This window comes from Gymnodraco acuticeps, unplaced genomic scaffold (genome assembly GCF_902827175.1).
Source record: "Gymnodraco acuticeps unplaced genomic scaffold, fGymAcu1.1, whole genome shotgun sequence".
In the NCBI taxonomy this organism is placed as follows: domain Eukaryota; kingdom Metazoa; phylum Chordata; class Actinopteri; order Perciformes; family Bathydraconidae; genus Gymnodraco; species Gymnodraco acuticeps.
Genome location: NW_022992205.1, coordinates 933,235 through 954,547, shown reverse-complemented (window position 1 = coordinate 954,547; position 21,313 = coordinate 933,235). Strand labels below are relative to the sequence as shown.

At 47.0% G+C, this 21,313-nt stretch overlaps 1 protein-coding gene across 1 annotated transcript in view; it reads right to left on the bottom strand.

The window, feature by feature from the left end:
• arhgef10la (Rho guanine nucleotide exchange factor (GEF) 10-like a) overlaps nucleotides 1–21,313 on the bottom strand; it is a 175,065-nt gene that overhangs the window by 16,831 nt on the left and 136,921 nt on the right. The window contains 1 exon segment of the mRNA XM_034205647.1: nucleotides 11,849–12,020. Coding sequence (XP_034061538.1) covers nucleotides 11,849–12,020 — 172 coding nt within the window.

The following is a 21,313-nucleotide window of genomic DNA, read 5'->3' as shown; positions in this document are numbered from 1 at the left end:
ATGTCCCCTCTCCAGTTCCTACCCGAGTTCCCTCTCCAGTTCTTACCCGAGTCCCCTCTCGAGTCCCCTCTCGAGTCCCCTCTCGAGTTCCCTCTCGAGTCCCCTCTGGAGTTCCCTCTGGAGTTCCCTCTGGAGTTCCCTCTCGGGTCCCCTCTCGAGTTCCCTCTCGGGTCCCTTCTCGAGTTCCCTCTCGGGTCCCTTCTCGAGTTCCCTCTCGGATCCCCTCTCGGGTCCCCTCTCTGATCCCCTCTCGGGTCCCCTCTCTAGTCACCTCTCAAGTTCCTACCAGAGTCCCCTCTCGGGTCCCCTCTCGGGTCCCCTCTCCAGTTCCCTCTCAGGTCCCTTCTCGAGTCCCCTCTCTAGTCACCTCTCAAGTTCCTACCAGAGTCCCCTCTCCAGTTCCCTCCTCTAGTCCATCCTTTAGTCCCTGCTCTAGTCCCTCCTCGAGTCCCCTCTCTAGTTCCCCTCTCGAGTTCCCTCCTCTAGTCCCCTCTCTAGTTCTCCTCTCGAGTCCCCTCTCGAGTTCCCCCTTGTTTCCCCTCTCGAGTCACGTCTCGAGTTCCCCCTTGGTTCCCCTCTCGAGTCACGTCTCAAATCCCTACCCAATGTCCTGGTCCGTTGGAGGTCCTGCCAACTCCATGTCCTGTCCCGTTGGAGGCCCCGTCGACTACTCTTCTGCCGAGGGTCCTACCAATCGTATGTCTGTCCCGTTGGAGGTCCCGCCGTCTACTCTCCTGCCGGGGGTCCTGCCAGCTCCTTGTCTTGTCTCGTTGGAGGTCCCGCCGACTACTCTCCTGCCGGGGGTCCTGCCAACCCTTTGTCCTGTGCCGTTGGAGGCCCCGCCGACTACTCTCCTGGCGGGGGTCCTGCCAACCCTTTGTCCTGTCCCCTTGGAGGTCCCGCCGTCTACTCTCCTGCCGGGGGTCCTGCCAACCCTTTGTCCTGTCTCGTTGGAGGTCCCGCCGTCTACTCTCCTGCCGGGGTTCCTGCCAGCTCCTTGTCCTGTCTCGTTGGAGGTCCCACCGACAACTCTCCTGCCAGGGGTCCTGCCAACCCTTTGTCCTGTGCTGTTGGAGGCCCCGCCGACTACTCTCCTGCCGGGGGTCCTGCCAACCCTTTGTCCTGTGCCGTTGGAGGCCCCGCTGACTGCTCTCCTGCCGGGGGTCCTGCAAATTCCGTGTCCTGGTCCTCTTCCGTGGGGGATCCTGCCGAGGCCTGTCCCACCAGCTCCAACACCGGGTCCTGCCCGGTCTCCGGCACTGTCCTGTCAGTGCCTTCCTGCCCGGCCTCCGGAGCTCTCTGGTCTTCGCCCTTGAGCCCGGGCCCTTGAGAGCCGCGGTCTTCGCCCTCGATCCCGGCCCCCTGAGAGCCGCGGTCTTTGCCCTCGATTCCGGCCCTCTGTGAACCGTGGTCTTCGCCCGCAATCCCGGCCCCCTGACTCTTCCTGCCGCTGCCTTCGCCCTCATGCTCGGCCGCCCGAGTCCCCCACCTTAGACTCTGCCTTGCCCCCGGCCGTCCGCCCGAATCCCCCTTTTTGAACTCTGCCTTTCCCCCGGGCCGTCCGCCCGAGAACCCCTCCTTGAACTCTGCCTTGCCCCCGGGCCGTCCGCCCGAGATCCCTTCCTGGTCCTCTGCTGTGCTCCTGGGCGGTCAGCTCAGTCCCGTCCTCCTGACCCCCTCCACCCACCCTGGTGGCCTAGTGATTCCAGCCCTGTTTTTGCAGGGGCTGATTCTGTGAGCTGCAGTTGACCACGCCCCCCTGCAGGAGAGGGGAGCGTGCTTTGAGATCAGCTGCTGGGCTGCAGCGGGGAGAAGAGGGGGAGAAAAAGAGATCTCCGTCCTCCGTGTTTTATTCTTATATATGATTATATAGAGTCGTTATTCATTTGTTTTAAAGCTCAATAAATAACAAAGAAGACCATTGACCGGCACTTTTCTAATTTTGTCCGGAAGATTTCAACTTTAACGGACATGTTGACCGGGGAAAAAAATCGAACTGAAACTCTGCCGCACGGTCCCCTCGTTCCTTGGAAGAGGCGGAGAGGTGGGTGTTTGTAATCTGCTGGTGGACTACCGGAGAGAATTACAGCGCTTGCCTCGACGGGGAGGGATTGCATTGAATTACAGCAGCAGGAGGTGCAATCGCTTGCCTCGGGGAGGGAGAAAAAGAGCCACAGCGGAGAATAAACAGAAGGGCAACCATGCAAGGGAAGTCTTCTTCGCTGCTTTTGTGGCAGACTAAAGCAGCCACTTACAGGCCTGGTATATGTACTACATCGTCTCCAGCGCTTTCGAGCGGCAATGGCCGGCCGTGGCCCAACCTCTCATTCCCCTGATAGGTGGAGAATTGACCACTAAGCGGAGCACCACTTTTGTGACGTAGAAAATAATTCAAATCTGGATCAGTCTGTATCAGATCCGTCGCAGTCCCGTTTTTAGAGATTTGGGTACAGAGGAAAAGAGAGAGGGTTGTATTTTCTGACACTTGGTGAGTTCCCTGACACACCAGGGACACATATTCATGTACCAAAGACGTACAAAAGTGCATTTTGCATGATAGGTTCCCTTTAATATATTAGTCTTAGTCTTTTATCTGCACTGTCCATTTGCTGTAACCATTTAAATTGTCCCCTCTGTGTTTCTGATTTCTCATTCAGCAAACAGTGAGCCTTTAGGGGGAGACCTTGGAGGGTCACAGCAGTGGGTGAGGCGTTGACAAGAAAAAAAACTGCATTTATCTCGAAACTGTCTGCCACCTGCTCACATCGCCCTTGGAGTCTGTTTGTAAAGAGTTTAAGTGACGCCATGAAATCTGAATTCAGAAGATGTTGGCACCAGGCATTGTCTATAAGAACAGTGATAAAGACGGATAATGACAAAGGCACTTGAGATTAAGGAGGTATAGCTTAACCTCGAGCTATCTTGCACCTCCAATTCTCGCAGTAATGCACACCGTGTGTAGTGGGTTTATCGTAGAAGCTGGTATTTGCTTTAAAAAGAAGATGTCTCCAAAGATTAATGTTTCCCTTTGATATGTCACCGAGGACATTATTTTGGGATATTATTTTTCCCCCTAAGGAAATAACTATTAAAGGCATTAAAAGAGAAGAGATCAGCACTTTCCTCTGCCTCAGAAACTTCTCTGTTGTTTACGTAAGTGGATTCCCTGTTGAGCATAAATCACATTAAGGAGAAAGGATTAGGGGGTATATCATTAGTGCATGTCCTAGCATAAGTCAAGGATAAACCTACGGGAGCAGAGACCCCATTGATAGAGAGGGACAATCAGTATTTCATCTGCGGTTGTAGGGTGTCGGGGGGGGGATCCTCTTTTCTCTTGTGAGCTCAACAAATCACAACTTAAGTCAAAGATCCTCTTCCTTTTGTGGACCCTGAAGACATGAGCCGAACAACTCTTTTTCTTTTCACCCTGTAACTTCCCCCAGGGGTGAGGCTTTGAGGCTGCCACCCTTTCTCAAATCCGCTGCATATATTTCAAGGGGAAGCACTGAAGCTGGGTGAAAATGACCTCTGGGTCACGGTTTTCCTCCAGATACAAGTACCATAGGAGCCTGCTCTCCTTTAAGTCTCCCGGGGAAAAAAAGCAAAAAAAAACTTTGATCTAAAAGTTTCGTGCTTGAAACACATTGCTGCTTTTTATTCTTTGCTCTTTACTCAAGTCACTAGAGAACGCCTAGTTTTTTTTTTATTCTGATGCTACCACAGCCATGAGTATTGCTCTAAATACATCAATCACAGCCTGGTGTGACTCAACCAAAAGGACAAAATTGTTTAAATCCAGATGCGTTTATCACTCCCTGAAGCTCAAAATGATATTCACATGTAGTGAGTGAGCTGATGGCCCACTTGTCACAGCCAGGACATGTTTGAGGCAACACATTGAGTCACATGTGCTGCAGTTATCATGCTTTGCAGTTTTGGGTACGCTTCATTGCCATCTAATTTGTTTACAGTACCATGTTTCTTTCCTGAAAATATATAAAAAAACACCCACACTAGCTGATAAATATTTCATCCATCATAAAGGAAGGCACACAGGAAGTCATAAGAGTATATCTGGCTTCCTAAACAGACTGAAAGAGAGGAATGGAGGGTGAGAGGACTTTAAAGCAGAGCGGATGAGATAATAAGGGTAGTGAGAGGGAGAAAGGAAAATATTAACTCACAAGGGATGAAAGAGGGGAGGTACATGCTGAGAAAAAGAGGTAAAACTGGCATAATACCACAGAAGCACGTTTCCATGGGAACCTTTAGTATGAACATCTTCAAGGCTGCCATTTTACTGCTCCTAAATTACCTTTTTTCTTTTTGTATTAATCACTATGTCTATGGCTCTATTATGGCTCTGCGAAGGCCTGAGGAGGATATATATTCAGGTCAGTCCCCGGAGTGCAAGACCCAAGGAGCAACATGGACAAGACAGGAATACTGTTCTGGAGAGGACAGAATCCCCAGTGTTAAAGGGGCCCTACTATGTTTTGGGGAAATGTTCTCTTTTCTGTGGTGTTTTATAGGTTTTTGTGCATGAAAAGGTCTGCAAAGGCTAAAATCCAAAAGTTCCCCCCAAAGGGAGTTTCTCTCCCACATACCTGAACTTACCTGAACTTACATCGAAACCCCTTGGTTACTTCCTTAACATAATGACATCATTATGTTACACTCTGGCTTCTATTGGCTAGCTCTCCAACACATTGTAGGGCTAAAGCTGAATTCACATGATAAATGGTTCAACAGTTCTGTGCTGTTGTTGCATTTATATGGAGAGAGCGGTGGTGCCCGACAAGGAGGAAGAACTACCTTCAGATGTGCAGCCAATCACAGACAGCTATACATAGCAGTGCAAGCTAGCCGGGGATGTAACCATAGAAACAAAACTAGCTGTTTTCACCGCAAGACTCGGAGCCTAAACTTGTGGTCAGCAAAGAGCAAATGCGTATCGTGAATGCAGCTTAAGGAGTGGAACATCTCTAAGTGGTTGACCAATCACAACAGAGCCAGCCAGCTAACCAATCAGAGCAGACTAGGCTCTGGTTTCAGACAGAGGGTGAAAAGAGGTGCTGCAGCACAGGTAGTATGAGAACATGAAAGAGCTTTTTGAACATTACAACATGGAGACATGTAGTAGTAGAGGCACAAAATACAAATAAGAACCTGAAAATACCGTAGGTATATGTCCTCTTTAAACTGGGGCCCTCTTATTGCTCTAACATAATAAAGAATAATGTTCTATTTCGTCCCTACTGACCGCCAGAGGCGGTGCTTTAAGCACTGGATATGTCCATCGCGCGCATGCGCAGCTCGAGTACCAATAACAACAAAGTCACCTGTGACCCACGTGACACTATATCAGCCGGTGTCATAAGAGGATCTGTTCCTTTCATCCTCTCGCTGCGCGAGAGTACCGTGGCTACATTTTTGTAGCCTACAGCGTTCAGGTGTGAACGTTTGATCTGAGGGATTTCTCTGCAAGCAGCTGGCCGCGTGCAGCTTCGCGACTGACAGTCGGAGCTACGTGTCGTTAACGCATCCTCCAGGAGCTGTGGCCGGCTGTGCGCTGTGCAAAGCCTCGACAGACAGGTTTGTGTCAGCTTGTTGCTGGTGATGGCTGTGACCCCGCACCCTCAATCAGGACAAGTTGTCCTGATTGCCGTCTTATTTTTTGTTTGGCTTAGACTTTCTGGTGACGACAGTGTTCCCGCTTCCTCTCCCATAAAGTTGCTCTTATGCTCTTTTCAAAGTTCTGCTTGTGGCGTTGTCCATCCATCCATCCATCTTCTCCCGCTTATCCGTGGTCGGGTCGCGGGGGTAGCAGTTCCAGCAGAGAGCCCCAAACTTTCTTTTCCCTGGCGACATCAACCAGCTCTGACTGGGGGATCCCAAGGCGCTCCCAGGCCAGCGAAGAGATATAATCCCTCCACCTGGTCCTAGGTCTACCCCTTGGTCTCTTCCCAGCTGGACGTGCCTGGAACACCTCCCTAGGGAGGCGCCCAGGTGGCATCCTAACTAGGTGCCCGAACCACCTCAACTGGCTCCTTTCGACGCGAAGGAGGAGCGGCTCAACTCCGAGTCCCTCCCTGATGACCGAACTTCTCACCTTATCCCTAAGGGAGACACCAGCCACCCTGCGGAGAAAACCCATCTCGGCCGCTTGTATCCGCGATCTCGTTCTTTCGGTCATGACCCATCCTTCATGACCATAGGTGAGGGTAGGAACGAAAATGGCCCGGAAGACCGAGAGCTTTGCCTTCTGGCTCAGCTCCCTTTTCGTCACAACGGTGCGGTAAAGCGACTGCAGTACCGCTCCCGCTGCTCCGATTCTCCGGCCCATCTCACGCTCCATTGTTCCCTCACTCGAGAACAAGACCCCGAGATACTTGAACTCCTTCACTTGGGGTAAGGACTCATTCCCTACCTGGAGTGGACAGTCCATCGGTTTCCTGCTGAGAACCATGGCCTCAGATTTGGAGGTGCTGATCCTCATCCCAGCCGCTTCACACTCGGTTGCGAACCGATCCAGTGAGTGCTGAAGGTCGCAGACCGATGAAGCCATTAGAACCACATCATCTGCAAAAAGCAGTGGTGCAATCCTTAGTCCACCGAACTGCAGACCCCCTCCCCCATGACTACGCCTCGAAATCCGATCCATGTATATTACAAACAGGATTGGTGACAAAGCGCAGCCCTGGCGGAGGCCAACCCTCACCGGAAATGGGTCCGACTTACTGCCGAGGACCCGGACACAGCTCTCGCTTTGGGAGTACAGAGATTGGATGGCCCTGAGTAGAGACCCCCTCACCCCATACTCCCGCAGCACCTCCCACAGTAACTCCCTGGGAACTCGGTCATACGCCTTCTCCAAGTCTACAAAACACATGTAGACCGGATAAGCGTACTCCCAGGCCCCCTCCAGGATCCTTGCAAGAGTAAAAAGCTGATCCGTCGTTCCACGACCAGGACGGAATCCGCATTGTTCCTCCTCAATCTGAGGTTCGTTGTGCCTGAGCTATCATTAGCATTTGAGTCCCAGCTGTGGCTGCGTCCCTCATTCAATTTAGTAATTATCTGGTCTTAACATTTGTGTTCTGACTTGGTCGCTTGATTGTTAGGAGCAGCCGCTTGGCTAACACCTTGCTGTTAAGCTTAATTATTTAACTCAGCCGGTGAGGGCAGTGCTCCCGCTCCCGGTAACATAGGGTTTGATTGCAGTAGCGCTATATTGTTGGATTACTGCTCTTAGTACTAGACTCCTAGCACTAGGATGATATGCAGAGAACATCTTCACTGCGGGTGCTGTGTGCTCTGCATGTGCGGTTACTACTGTAACCATGGCCTGCGGTTCTATGCGGGCTGTTCTCTTTCTTAGAGGCTAATTATCTGGTCTTAACATTGTGTTCTGACTTGGTTGCTTGATTGTTAGCAGCAGCCGCTTGGCTAACACCTTGCATGTACTGTTAAGCTTCATTATTTAACTCAGCCGGTGAGGGCAGTGCTCTCGCTCCCGCTCCCGGTAAACGTAGACTCCTAGCACTAGGACGATATGCAGAGAACAATCTTCACTGTGTGTGCTGTGTGCTCTGCATGTGTGGCCATTAAAGAGGATTTCATCCTCCCAATATTATATTATCTAGTGTGCAGCCGTTTGGCTGACACTTTTAGGCACCGGCCACAGTTACTACTGTAACTACGATTCCAAGCCGCGTAAGTACTGGCCATAGTCACTACCGTAACTACGGCTCTAGGCGGTGTAAGTACTGGCCATAGTTACTACTGTAACTAAGGTTCTAAGCCGTAAGTACTGGCCATAGTTACTACTGTAACTACGGTTCCAAGCCGTGTAAGTACTGGCCATAGTTACTACTGTAACTACGGTTCCAAGCCGTGCAAGTACTGACCAGAGTTACTACTGTAACTACGGCTCTATGCTGTGTAAGTTCTGGCCATAGTTACGACTGTAACTACGGTTCTAAGCCGTAAGTACTGGCCATAGTTACTACTGTAACTACGGTTCCAAGCCGTGCAAGTACTGGCCATAGTTACTACTGTAACTACGGTTCCAAGCCGTGCAAGTACTGACCAGAGTTACTACTGTAACTACGGCTCTATGCTGTGTAAGTTCTGGCCATAGTTACGACTAACTACGGTTCTAAGCCGTAAGTACTGGCCATAGTTACTACTGTAACTACGGTTCCAAGCCGTGCAAGTACTGGCCATAGTCAATACCGTAACTACGGCTCTATGCCGTGTGAGCACTGGCCATGGTTACTGCTGTAACTACGGCTCTGTGCTGTTCTCTTCTCTAGAAGCTAGTTATCTGGTCTTAAACATGTGTGTCATTTGACTTGATCTCGCTTGATCGTTAGCAGCAGCCGCTCGGCTAACGTCTTGCGTGTACTGTTAAGCTTCTTAGCTGGTGAAGGCTGTGTTCCCGCACCCGCTCCCGGTTATGCTGCATCTGGCATTCATCTCTAACTCAACCGGTGACGGCAGTGTTTTCGCCCCCGCTCCGCTGAACTGCCGTGTTTATGAATCCAGCCAGGTGAAGGCAGTGCTCTCGCTCCCGCTCCCTCTGCCGGTAACGTGGGTGTAATTACATCCCTCTTTCTGTTTGGCGAGTAGCAGCAACGCTCTACTCTTTCCATTAAGCAGGTAGCTGGTGAAGGCTGTGTTCCCGCACCCGCTCCCGGCTACGCTGCATCTGGCTACCTACAGAATGGCTCATTCACGTAGCACCTGTATGGCTTCTCTTGAGCCCGAGGACGGCCACGACCGCTGCCCCTCCTGCCTCGGCCGCCTCTGGCGGTCAGTGGGGACGAAATTCGAGCATCTGAGGGAGGTTCTCACGGTAAACGCCTGCATGAGCTGTAGCTGCATGCCTCGGGCGCTCAGAGTGGCTAGAATCACTGAGGTGGAACGTCTGGCAGCAGCCAACAGATACCTCTCCTTGTCACATCCTCCTCCAGATCAATTCGGCCATTCCCGGTGACTTGAGGGAGCGATGGCTATGGGTGCTCCCCCCAATAGAAGGACTAGAAACAGGCTGTCCTCTAAAGTGGATCGGCTAGCTGCCGATAGGGGCATGATGAAGTCGCCTCTCGGCCCTTCAGCCTGGGCCCGGTGTAGGGGCTGCTAGAGGGCCGCCTGCCCCCCCCCCCCCCTTCGGTTGACGCCCCTCCTTCGGCTGACGCACCTCCTTTGGCTGACGCACCTCCTTCGGCTGACGCACCTCCTTCGGCTGACGCACCTCCTTCGGTTGATGCACCTCTGTATGAGGACGCCTTGTCGCTGGTACAGACTCGTCGCCAGGTTTGGCTGGCCCAGTCACCACTAACGTAGGCATGTAGGAGAGTCCTCCGTAGCGTAACAGTCGAGCCAGGGGAGATGTTTGGGTCAGCTGCCCTGGAGGCACTGGAGCGACTGCCCAATCTAGGCAGACCAGGCAGCTGCTCTTGGGTCTTCGCAGACCTGTGCCCACTCCCAGCAGGCCCAGGGGCCGCTCTAGCAGCCACACTCAACCGCCTCCCAATGACTCTTGTGCCCCAGGTCGCCCGCCTTCCAGGCGGCCTCGTGCCCCAGAGCCTTACCGGCGCCCCCCAAGGGGCTCCAGGGGCCGGGGGGCTGGGCCCTGAAATCCCGGGGGCGGTCGTCGGCTGCTTTCTCTTGGGTGGTTTTCACCTTATCCCAGTGGTACGGACCGCAGCTCCGGCCCCTAGCCTTCGGCTGGGTCTAATTGACAGTCAATTAGGGCAGGGGCCCTAGCTCTGGCCCAAGAGTTGTCCGTCCTTCTGTCCAAGGACGCAATCGAGCCAGTAAGACCCTCTGCTTAGTCCAGGGGGTTCTACTCGGCGTACTTTCTCGTGAGCAAGAAAGTCGGCGGATTTTGCCCGATCTTGGACCTCAGAGGAATCAACTGATTCCTGAAGGTGCTGCCATTCTATATGCTGACCCACTGCACATGCACAGGTGGAGTGGTTCTCAACCGTGGACTTGAGGGATGCCTACTTCCACGTGGGCCGGGCAAGATGGTGCCTTATATTCAGTTCCTCCGGCCCTTGGGCAGACTGGCGGCTGCCTCGGCCGCTGGGCCCTTAGGCCCGCTGTCGTTGCGCCCCATGCAGATGTGGATGAACACTTCACTTGGACGCCAAGTGGCACAGGCACAGGGAAGTCAGGGTGTCGCAGCATTTCCTCCACTCTCTGTCACGCTGGAGTGGCAGGGCCTATCTCCTGATGGGCGTGCCCATGGGCGCCATCCCATCCCGCCAGGAGACCATCACCATAGGTGCATGTCTCTCAGGGTGGGGTGCAGTGCGGCAGGGCAGGACCGTTCAGGGTCAGCGGTCTGCCCAGGAGGGTGCGCGCCAGGTCAACGTGCTAGAGCTTCGGGCTGTGCAGCTTGCACTCACGCACTTGAGGGCAAGAATGTGGGTGTTCCTTAGGGACAGCATGTACGTTGTTGCTTAGACAACAGTCCCTTCTAGATAGTGGACGTTCTCACTCCACTCTGAATTTATGTGGCTGCTATTTCTGCCCGACCTGTTCGGGTCGACGGCGCCACAGGTCGGTGTCCCTCTTTATGAGAGCGGCTTTACGGCAGCGTCCCCCTAGCACCCCGAGGGCTCCGGCTTGGGACCTGCCCCTGCTGCCGGATGCCCAATCATCTCCTCCCTTCGAGCCCCTGACCCAGGTGGGGCTTAGTTGGCTGCCCACGAAGGCAGCATTTCTGCTTGCCATAGCATTTCTGCTTGCCATAGTCAGGGAAGCGAGTCGGGGAGTTGCATGCCCTCTCCATAAACGATACATGCCCAAGGTGGGACTCTCAGGCGTTGCCCTTTGGGAAAATGTGGCATTCCTGCCTGGGGTCCTTCCACAAACCCACTTCAATCAGCCTGCCCAGCTGGCACGCTTTGACATTCAGGAGTACGGCACGTCGAAGTTGTTGTGCCCTGGGGGTGCCCAAAGGGCGTATATCAAGGCTACTGCCTGTATACGGCAGTAGGAGCAACTCTTGATGTTGCCCTGGCGGCACTAAAGGAGGTTATGCCCTCTAACCAGTGGCTGCCCCACTGGGTTGTCGATACCATCTCACAGGCTTACGGGGCCAGTGGCCGCCCCCTGCCATCGGGCTGAGATGCCACTCTACAAGGAGCATCTCAACATCTTGGGCTGCCCTGAGGGTGGTGCCCCTGGAGACCATCTGCGCCGCGGCGTCGTGGGCGTCTTCTGGCACATTCTCCAGTTGTCATCAGGTCAATGTCGCCACTCCCCATTCTTTGGGTGTGGTCCTTTTGCCGAGCTCCGCTGCTTCTAGTGGTGAGCAAGGGCTTGGATTCTTCATGACATTGTTGGTATAAGTCATCCAGTGCTTAAAGCACCGCCTCTGGCGGTCAGTAGGGCCGAAATAGAACGATTGTTATGGCTGTAACTACGGTTCTATGAGTCCCGGATGACCGCCAGAGTTTCCTGTCACTCAGAATTATTGTGTGCTCGCAAGAAGATTCTGGGAACAGATCCTCTGACGACACCGGCTGATATAGCCGGTGTCACGTGGGTCACAGGTGACTTTGTTGTTATTGGTACTCGAGCTGCGCATGCGCGCGATGGACATATCCAGTGCTTAAAGCACCGCCTCTGGTGGTCATCCGGGACTCATAGAACCGTAGTTACAGCCGTAACTATCGTTCCAAGTTCAGAGAAAATTAAATGTTGTGGTGCAGTTTTAAAGCTAAACAATTTGATGTTGTAGAAAAGTGTTTGAGCTTCTCTGCAGGATAGAGGTTGACCTCTCTATATGGAGGTTGAGATGCCAAAGTGTGATGTGTGTGTGTACCGGTGTTCAGCAGCGTTGAGCGTGTGGAGATGTTGATTTCCTGCAGAAGCTCCAGTGTTTCAGTATGAAAGAGACGAATGGAAGAACCCTCGGAGAATGCCATCCACACCCCTCCACCGGCACACGCCATGTGAGCCACGCTGATCATTTTGTCTGGGTGCACTTCAAACGTCTGTGAAGGAAAAAAGAATACATTACTTTTATTGTATACCCCTATAAACATTTATTTTGCAATTAACAATACACAGAAAAAGTTGCAATATACTTAGCAAAGCTACATTTTGAATATGGGAGGTCAATCTTTGAGTCTCATCCAAACCTACAAAATAAAAATATATTTGTCTCTTACAGTATTAAACATATTATTACGCAGTGCCTGATAAAAAGAAGAACACATATGGACTTATATTCTATATTAATCAAACAGAACATCAAACCAATCTTCTTTCTAATTACAAACTGACATACCATCCAGGTCTAAATGTAAGTGGTAATACCAGACGGAAGATGAACAAATAAGAATTAGAATTTTTGTTCAAAAAAAGGAAAAGGAACTGTTGATTGTAGGAAAAGGAAAAGAAAGAACAATGAAGGGGAAATAAAGACAATGTGTCAAACACATAAAAGTCATAGCAACAAAGGGAAGCTCAGACTGTGCTGACTGCATCATGCTTCATCCTAACAGCTCCTTAATTGGTATGCCAACTACTGACATTTATTTCAAAGTTGATTTACTGAGTGCTCACACATGTCACAACATTACAAGATAACTGTCACAGGATGACATGATGAGGTCAGTAGACACTCTCTAAATCTTACATTCAGTACACTTGCTTTTCTGTAAAATAAGTCTAACTGTCCCCCCGTAATTTTGTAATTGACAAAAGTCCCTGACACACGGGGCATATTTTTGCATCATTCCCCTGACTTCTGTGTTTTTAAGAGCACAATGGATAAAAGAGAGTTTGAGGCACACAGTCTTAATGAGCAGCTTGAAATAAATGCAATGAGCCTTATCATGGTAACACATGCAGCCCCTGAGGTCCGAGGCGTGACAAGAGTTGGTTTGGGCATCATCTTGGAACTCATATCACCGACAACGCATGAGTTGCATGAGGCTGGGCAATTAGTCAGCGAGAGCGCAGGAGAGTGAAGATGAGAATACCTCCCCCTCTACCTCCCCCTCACCCCAACCCAAGTGCACCGGCAGACAGGGATTACCACCTGTTAGTGTGCCCTTGCCAGTGGGTCCTCCTTTGTTGGAAATTAGGGAAAAGGAGAGAAGCCTTTGATGTGTTTTCTCTTTTAATTGAGTCCTCAGTAGCGGGTGCCTGCTCTGCCTGGGAAAGGATATGCAATGCATCTCTTGGTTTTTCAAGTGCAGCCATCAAAAAACTAGATATCCATAATAAAAAGGCTTATTTCAACCTTCAATAACCCATTGCAATTCAAATAAGTTGACAAGTTTATAAAGGAAAAACATACTGTGCGGAATAATGCTTCATAATTATCACATTAATCATTCTTAGGTGTGGTGGTTTCTAAAAGAGACTACCAGCTAATCCATGGCTGTCATGCTGCTGTTGTTGGATGCCATATTGCTAACCATATGCTTGAAACCACCTGGGAGGCTGTCTGGGAAACTACATGTATATAGTCTCATTTGACTGGGATGCACAGGCATCTCAAAAGTGTATGTAAGAACACATTGCTGTTGCATCAGAATCATTCAGAATCAGAAGACTGTATTTATGTGAGGAATGTATATAAATACATTAATCAAAATATGTATCTATCATAAGAAGTTAGAGTAAGAATGTGCAATAAAGATAAGATAAAATAAAAGAAAGATATTGATATAAACAAGTTTGAGTAAAAATGTCTGAGAAAAGACAAAATAAAATACAAAATATTCAGTTAAACATACACATGTGCACAATGTACTACAATCAGTGTGTGAAATACCCGTCAATAATCGGGGGGTCCCCTGTTGTGCCATAGGTTGAAGGCTTGCCGTAGATTGAAGCCCTGTTCGCGGGGACGCGCAAAGGTGACGTCATCGCCTGCATTGAGCGTTCGTCGAGTTTAATAAGCTTTTTTCTCTCTTTTGAATGATATATTTCCCATCAGATTAAACAGCAAACGGCTGAATAAATAATGTGCATACAATTGCGAGGAGGCTCATTTTAAGGACACAATCTTCGTATTGGAACAAACTTCAGTTTTTAAGTAGTCCCACTCTGCTATGTTCCTCCTTCCTACAGAACAGACAATGACAGGATAAGATGTCATTTGTCAGTATAGTCCTATTTCTTAAAACCTTCTCTGTTGTTTAAGTGTCTGATAGCCTAGTTGATAACCACGAATAGTAAGCAATGATATGACAGTAATGATATAACATATGTCAGACACTGTGTTATTTTCAAGCAAGCCTAAAAGATAATGTGTTCAAACTGCCTTCACTCACTTTAATTGCTCCTTTGAATGTAATTGTCCTCTGTGGTTTCCTACTCAACACATGTTTGTATTGTAATGCCACTCATATTTTATTTTTTATTGTATTTTAAGGTGACATTGAATGTTTTGAAAGATGCCCTAAAATAAAGTGTATTATTGATCTTATATCTGTGCCTATATCACACTATTAATGTTCCTTATTTTAGACTAGGTTTTTCCTGGTGTCAATAGGGAAGATCTGCACTGTTCTAACATGTTCAGCAGAGCAGGTATTTCTCCTGCCAGATATGGCACCCCCCCTACAACTTTGTCCAGGAGAGTCACAACGTCACCAAAATCATGTGTTGCCTGTTCCCCTCTAGTGTGTGCTCACAAAAGCATTTTACTTTGGGCCCAGCAGGTACAAAAACTAAAGAGGGGCTTCCATATCCGGCAGAGCAGGTGCTGCAGGATTTGGAACCCCCCTTATATCTTTGTCCAGGATAGTCACAACTTCACCAAAATCATACTGGTATTTGCTGTTCCCCTCTAGTTTGTGCTCACAAAAGCATGTTACTCGTTGATGTTGACATTATCATATGTTATATCATTACTGTTATATCATTGCTTACTATTCGTGGTTATCCAGTATCAGACACTTAAACAACAGAGAAGGTTTTAAGAAATAGGACTATACTGACAAATTACATCGTATCCTTTCATTGTCTGTTCTAGGAAGATGGAACATAACAGAGTGGGACTACACTTTAAAAACGGAAGGTCACTTTGGTTTAGCTTTCTCTTAGACATTTTAGTCCTCTCTAATGTAACGTCTTTCTCTCCTCTTTGCCGCGCATGGCTAATTTGCATAATGTGTGTCCGCGTCACGCCTAACCCATGTTTTGAATGATGAATACTGGACATAGTAAGCATAAAAACATTTTAGTGACCATTGCAAGTGAGAAATACAATTATAATTTCAGACCCCCCCCCTTAATGTTGCTGTTGAGGCTTTCAGGAGGGCTCATGTGTTAATCGGGGGGGTCTGCTCGACCCCCCCGATTAATTTCGCACACTGACTACAATATATACATGTAATTTGCAAAATATACAGTAGTGTATATATTGGCTTTAGTGACACTTACTCCTTTTTGGAATAAAATAAATTACAAGATAAATAAAATATAAAATATTTATAGAAGTTAAAGTCAGAATGTGCAATACAAATAAAAATATGTATATAAACATAGGAAGTTAAAGGTACAAATATGCACATTTTACTACAATTCATAAAATGTAAATTACAATATATATGTGTTGTATTTAGTATTAATAAAATATTCATGCTGAATAGCAATGTTTAAGAGGGTGTGGCTATACAGTATACTACTAGACTCTAGAGACATAAAGGATTTGAGTTCATCTACACTTAAACCAGAATTGCTCTTCTCCGATGTTTTTATAAAGACCTAACATGTTAACACGCTCGTCGCTCTGTGTCAAATATGGGATATGTCCAAGGTACAAGAACTGCTGTCCACGACTCACAACCTGGTTTGAGTCTGCTGGATCCAGCGTTGCTTACAGAGATGAGCTGGTCAGTGAAGCTTGACTGTAGTACTGCGCCCTTTGCACTAAACTCAGCAGTGACACACGAGCGGCAGCATCTCTCCACCGACAGTGGGACATGTCAAAGCTAAAGCCACAAACACTACAGCTGGTCTGAACAGCTCGTTAGTCCTTCATTACGCCAGGTGACAAGGTGTCCTTTCCTGAGCACTAAGTCCTCATCCCTGTATGAGGTTTGGAACGCCAGTCAATACGACATATAAGTGACAGGAGAAAGCAGGTAGAAAAGGAAATAGTAATGGGAAGAGGAAGAGGAAGCAACAACCAGTCACAAAGCTGCTATGTCCATGCATGTTTTTATTTGTTAAGATTTCGTAATGACTCACACCTCTACGGTGGCCCTGAAGTGCAAGTCAAAACAACATTTCAGAAAACGCCACAGCATTTCAGAAAACGCCACAGCATTTCAGAAAACACCACAGCATTTCAGAAAACACCACAGCATTTCAGAAAACACTACAGCATTTCAGAAAACAGCACAGCATTTCAGAAAACACTACAGCATTTCACAAAACAGCACAGCATTTCAGAAAACACCACAGCATTTCAGAAAACACTACAGCATTTCAGAAAACACCACAGCATTTCAGAAAACACCACAGCATTTCAGAAAACACCACAGCATTTCAGAAAACAGCACAGCATTTCAGAAAACACTACAGCATTTCAGAAAACACTACAGCATTTCAGAAAACACCACAGCATTTCAGAAAACACCACAGCATTTCAGAAAACACTACAGCATTTCAGAAAACACCACAGCATTTCAGAAAACAGCACAGCATTTCAGAAAACACTACAGCATTTCAGAAAACAGCACAGCATTTCAGAAAACACTACAGCATTTCAGAAAACACCACAGCATTTCACAAAACACCACAGCATTTCACAAAACACTACAGCATTTCAGAAAACAGCACAGCATTTCAGAAAACACTACAGCATTTCAGAAAACACTACAGCATTTCAGAAAACACCACAGCATTTCAGAAAACACCACAGCATTTCACAAAACACTACAGCATTTCAGAAAACACCACAGCATTTCAGAAAACACTACAGCATTTCAGAAAACACTACAGCATTTCAGAAAACAGCACAGCATTTCAGAAAACACTACAGCATTTCAGAAAACCACTACAGCATTTCAGAAAAACCCACAGCATTTCAGAAACACTACAGCATTTCAGAAACACCCACAGCATTTCAGGAAAACACTCACAGCATTTCAGAAAACACTACCAGCATTCAGAAACAGCACAGCATTTCAGAAAACACTACAGCATTTCAGAAAACACCTACAGCATTTCAGGAAAACACCACAGCATTTCAGAAAACACCTACAGCATTTCAGAAACAGCACAGCATTTCAGAAAACAGCACAGCATTTCAGAAACACTCACAGCATTTCAGAAAACACCACATGCATTTCAGAAAACACACAGCATTTCAGAAAACACCACCAGCATTTCAGAAAAACACCACAGCATTTCAGAAAACACCTACAGCCATTTCAGAAAACACTACAGCATTTCAGGAAAACACCCACAGCATTTCAGAAAACACCACAGCATTTCAGAAAAACACCACAGCATTTCAGAAAACACCTACAGCATTTCAGAAAACACACAGCATTTCAGAAAACACCACAGCATTTCAGAAAACCGCACAGCATTTCAGAAAACACTACAGCATTTCAGAAAACCCCACAGCATTTTCAGAAAACACCACAGCATTTCAGAAAACACTACAGCATTTCAGAAAAACACCTACAGCATTTCAGAAAACACCACAGCATTTCAGAAAACACTACAGCATTTCAGAAAACACACCACAGCATTTCAGAAAACACCACAGCATTTCAGGAAACACCACAGCATTTCAGAAAACATCACAGCATTTCAGAAAACACCACAGCCATTTCAGAAAACACCACAGCATTTCAGAAAACACCACAGCATTTCAGAAAACCACCACAGCATTTCAGAAACCACCTCACAGCATTTCAGAAAACCCACTTTCAGAAAACACCACAGCATTTCAGAAAACACTACAGCATTTCAGAAAACACTACAGCATTTCAGAAAACACTACAGCATTTCAGAAAACAGCACAGCATTTCAGTGTTTTCTGAAATGCTGTCGTGTTTTCTGAAATGTTGTTTTGACTTGCACTTCAGGGCCACCGTACACCTCTACAAAGTTTGTGAAATAATACAGAGATTGGCCATTTAAAACTCACAAAACAAAGCTGAGATGTGCGGGGAAGTAATGAGTGAAATGCAGAAGAATGTACAAATCAAACGATCAAGCAGGGCATTATGCTCAGATTCAAATAATCCCCTAGTGTGTGAAAATCCACAAAATAATAATATAAGTTGATTGGCTTCATTTTCTACCCAATTAAGTTGTTTCAATGTCCACTGTGTGCTATGATTCCTGCTGCTACTGACTCCCTTTAATTGTCCTGATAGGAATGTAAATGTGAAATACAATGTATCTGATTATTTTTTGGTAGAAGTAAATAAGTTTAAATTGATTTTCTCATTTTTCCACATTGAAAAAAGGGATGTTATCTTTCATGAGGACACTAGTGACCACAGTTTACTGTTAACAGGGTCTTCTGGTTGTGAGGGGAGGTCAGAACATGCCTGTAGGCAACAGTAACTCAAACAACCACTCGCTACAACCAAGGTATGCAGAAGACCATCTCTGAGCGCACAACACATGGGACCTGGATCCGTCCTGCCTTTCATCAACAGTTCAGGCTGGTGGTGGTGGTGGTGTAATGGTGTGGGGGATATTTTCTTGTCATACTTTGGGCCCCTTAGTACCAATTGAGCATTGTTTCAACGCCACAGCCTACCTGAGTATTGTTGCTGACCATGACCATCCCTTTAAGACCACAGTGCACCCATCTTCTCATGGCTACATCCAGCAGGATAACGCGCATTGACACGAAGCTTAAATCATGTCAAATCAGTTACAATTATTGACAGATGTAATATGCTAAAAAAGCTATTGCTAGCTGGTAAAAAGGCCTCACACTTCCCTATCGCCCCCCTCTTTAATAAGATGGTAATTTCGGCTCCAAAAAAACAAAACACAAACTCAGGGTTGAAACTCCAGTTCATAAACCAATGGGCGATGTCAAAGAAACTACGTATATCAGCTGTATGAAACTCATGGCTGCACTATAACCAGTTCTCTTAATAAATCTGTGAGACAAACAAGAGCTACCAGTAGTGGGAATTGTAGATGGTCTTAGCAGTGTCAGCACCTCAGGTAGGGTTGTCTTAATTACTACTGCCACCAGCAGCTCCACAGTGTTGCTCATCTGTTGGATTAGTACCAACAATTAGGATTAACTAGAATAACATGTTGATCCTCTGTATTTTCATCTTGCAAAGGTTGTTTCTTTCAACACGTTTCTTTTCGACAAAGTTGTTGCACAATTATTCACATCAGGCTCAGCTATATTTTGTGTTTAGTGGTAATAAGCAAATGTTAGCATGCTAAAAAACGTAACTATTGTACATTTGTAAACATACTTAACATTAGAAATGCCAGACTTAAAAATTGTAGCTTTGTCAATGTAAATATATCTATTTTTGTATTCTATTTCTTAGATTTTGTCAGCACTATAGTTTATAGTTTATTCATATCCCTGGTGTACAGTACATAATCAAAGAGTTCAAAGCTGCAGGAACACACACATTTTTATTCGGTGGAGGTCCTTTGGGTTTCTGTTGCTGCCGAATCAACCACATAGTAGGCATACAGCAGCGTTTACCCAAAACAGACTGAAAAGGGTTATATTTAGACAACACTGTGTCATCAAGGCATTTACTTTGAAGATTTAAAAAGAGATGAAATAAAGCCTTAGGGTGCAACTATAAGAAGTGTCAAATGAGGCAGGCTACACTGTCCAACAAGTCATAGATAAATGATTTAAAAATGCATAAAAACTGACAAAGTGGCAAATCTCCGCCGGGAAAACTAACAAAAAGAAGAGAAGTGAATACGAGTCCAGGACCCGATAGCCATGCTCTAAGTCATATCTCTTGGTACAGGTGTCAAGCAATGCTTCTCCAGATCCTGGATATGCACTGTAGCCCCTGTGAAGGCAGCTCTCTTGAGTCCATATTAGCGAGGAAGACAAGGTTAGCGAGGAAGTAACCAGAGCTGACCTGCTAAGCTCTGTGGGAGATACAGTGAACCAGAACTGTGGCTTCACTGCGTGGCCAGTCAGCTGATTAAGCTAATGTCTCCGGAGGACTGGGTGAGGGAAAAGAGATGAAGGAATAAAAGACATCGGTACCTCAGCTCACTCCTGATTATGAGGATCTTGAGGCAAAATCAATAAGTAGCTGTGTCTGTATTAAAGGTTGTACATTTGACCATTTCAGATTCTGTTTTTCTGGGGATGTAGCTCCTTTTTCAAACTGAATGTATATGATGTTGGTAATGATACATTTATTTTGTTTACTTTAAGTGCTTTATTTTGTCTGGTTATTGAAATTCAGCATCATATGTTTGTGTTGTTGTTATTTTCGGGAGAAGGTTTGCGTAGCACACATGCAACTGTTCAACAAAAGCCCATCTGCCCATTTACACAGCAACGCAAACTCACATCAAGGAGCTATAATTAAATGGTAATGGTTTGCAGTTCGCTATCTGAATACCACATTAACTTCACCCAGAAGAGTTTGTTGTCTGTCATTCATTATTGCCTACCGCGGTTGGAGAGGGCGCCCTCCTTCATACACCTAATGACACACTGTGCCGATGAACACCTTGGAATGACTACACAAAAATGGAAAGCATGACAGAGGATGCTTTAATGCAGGGGTGGGGAACCTCCGGCCCCCGGGCCGTATACGGCCCGCGAGACAATTTGGTAAGGCCCTCGAGGTAATTTATAAACACACGCAAAAAAGAAAAGAAAATAAGAAATCTAGACCGCAAAAAAATTAAACAAGCGAGTACCTGTTTTTCCTGGCCAAGGTCAGGGTCCATGAACACAACACGAGCCGAACGTGTCATCACGTGGTATATGTTTCGTCTGACATGGGTGTAGTTCTGACGGAGAGCACAAGAACGTGGCTCGGCACTTCAGATAAGGAGCCGTACACATGCGTGGCTGTGTCTTTAGTTGAAAGCCCAGTGGCGATCTGTTCATCTGTCATACTGATCATACAGTCAATAACTTTGTTGTTATTAGCATCTGGTTAGCTAGCTATGCTAACGAATATAAGAAGCTTTTTCTACAACCAGTGAGGTAAAGGCACATCTTCATATGATCATTATAGTTATACAAAAATAAGAGAATAAAGTAAACAGGTATAAAATACTATATGACAGTAAAATTATTAATAAAGAAGAATACAGTTTAAAAGGA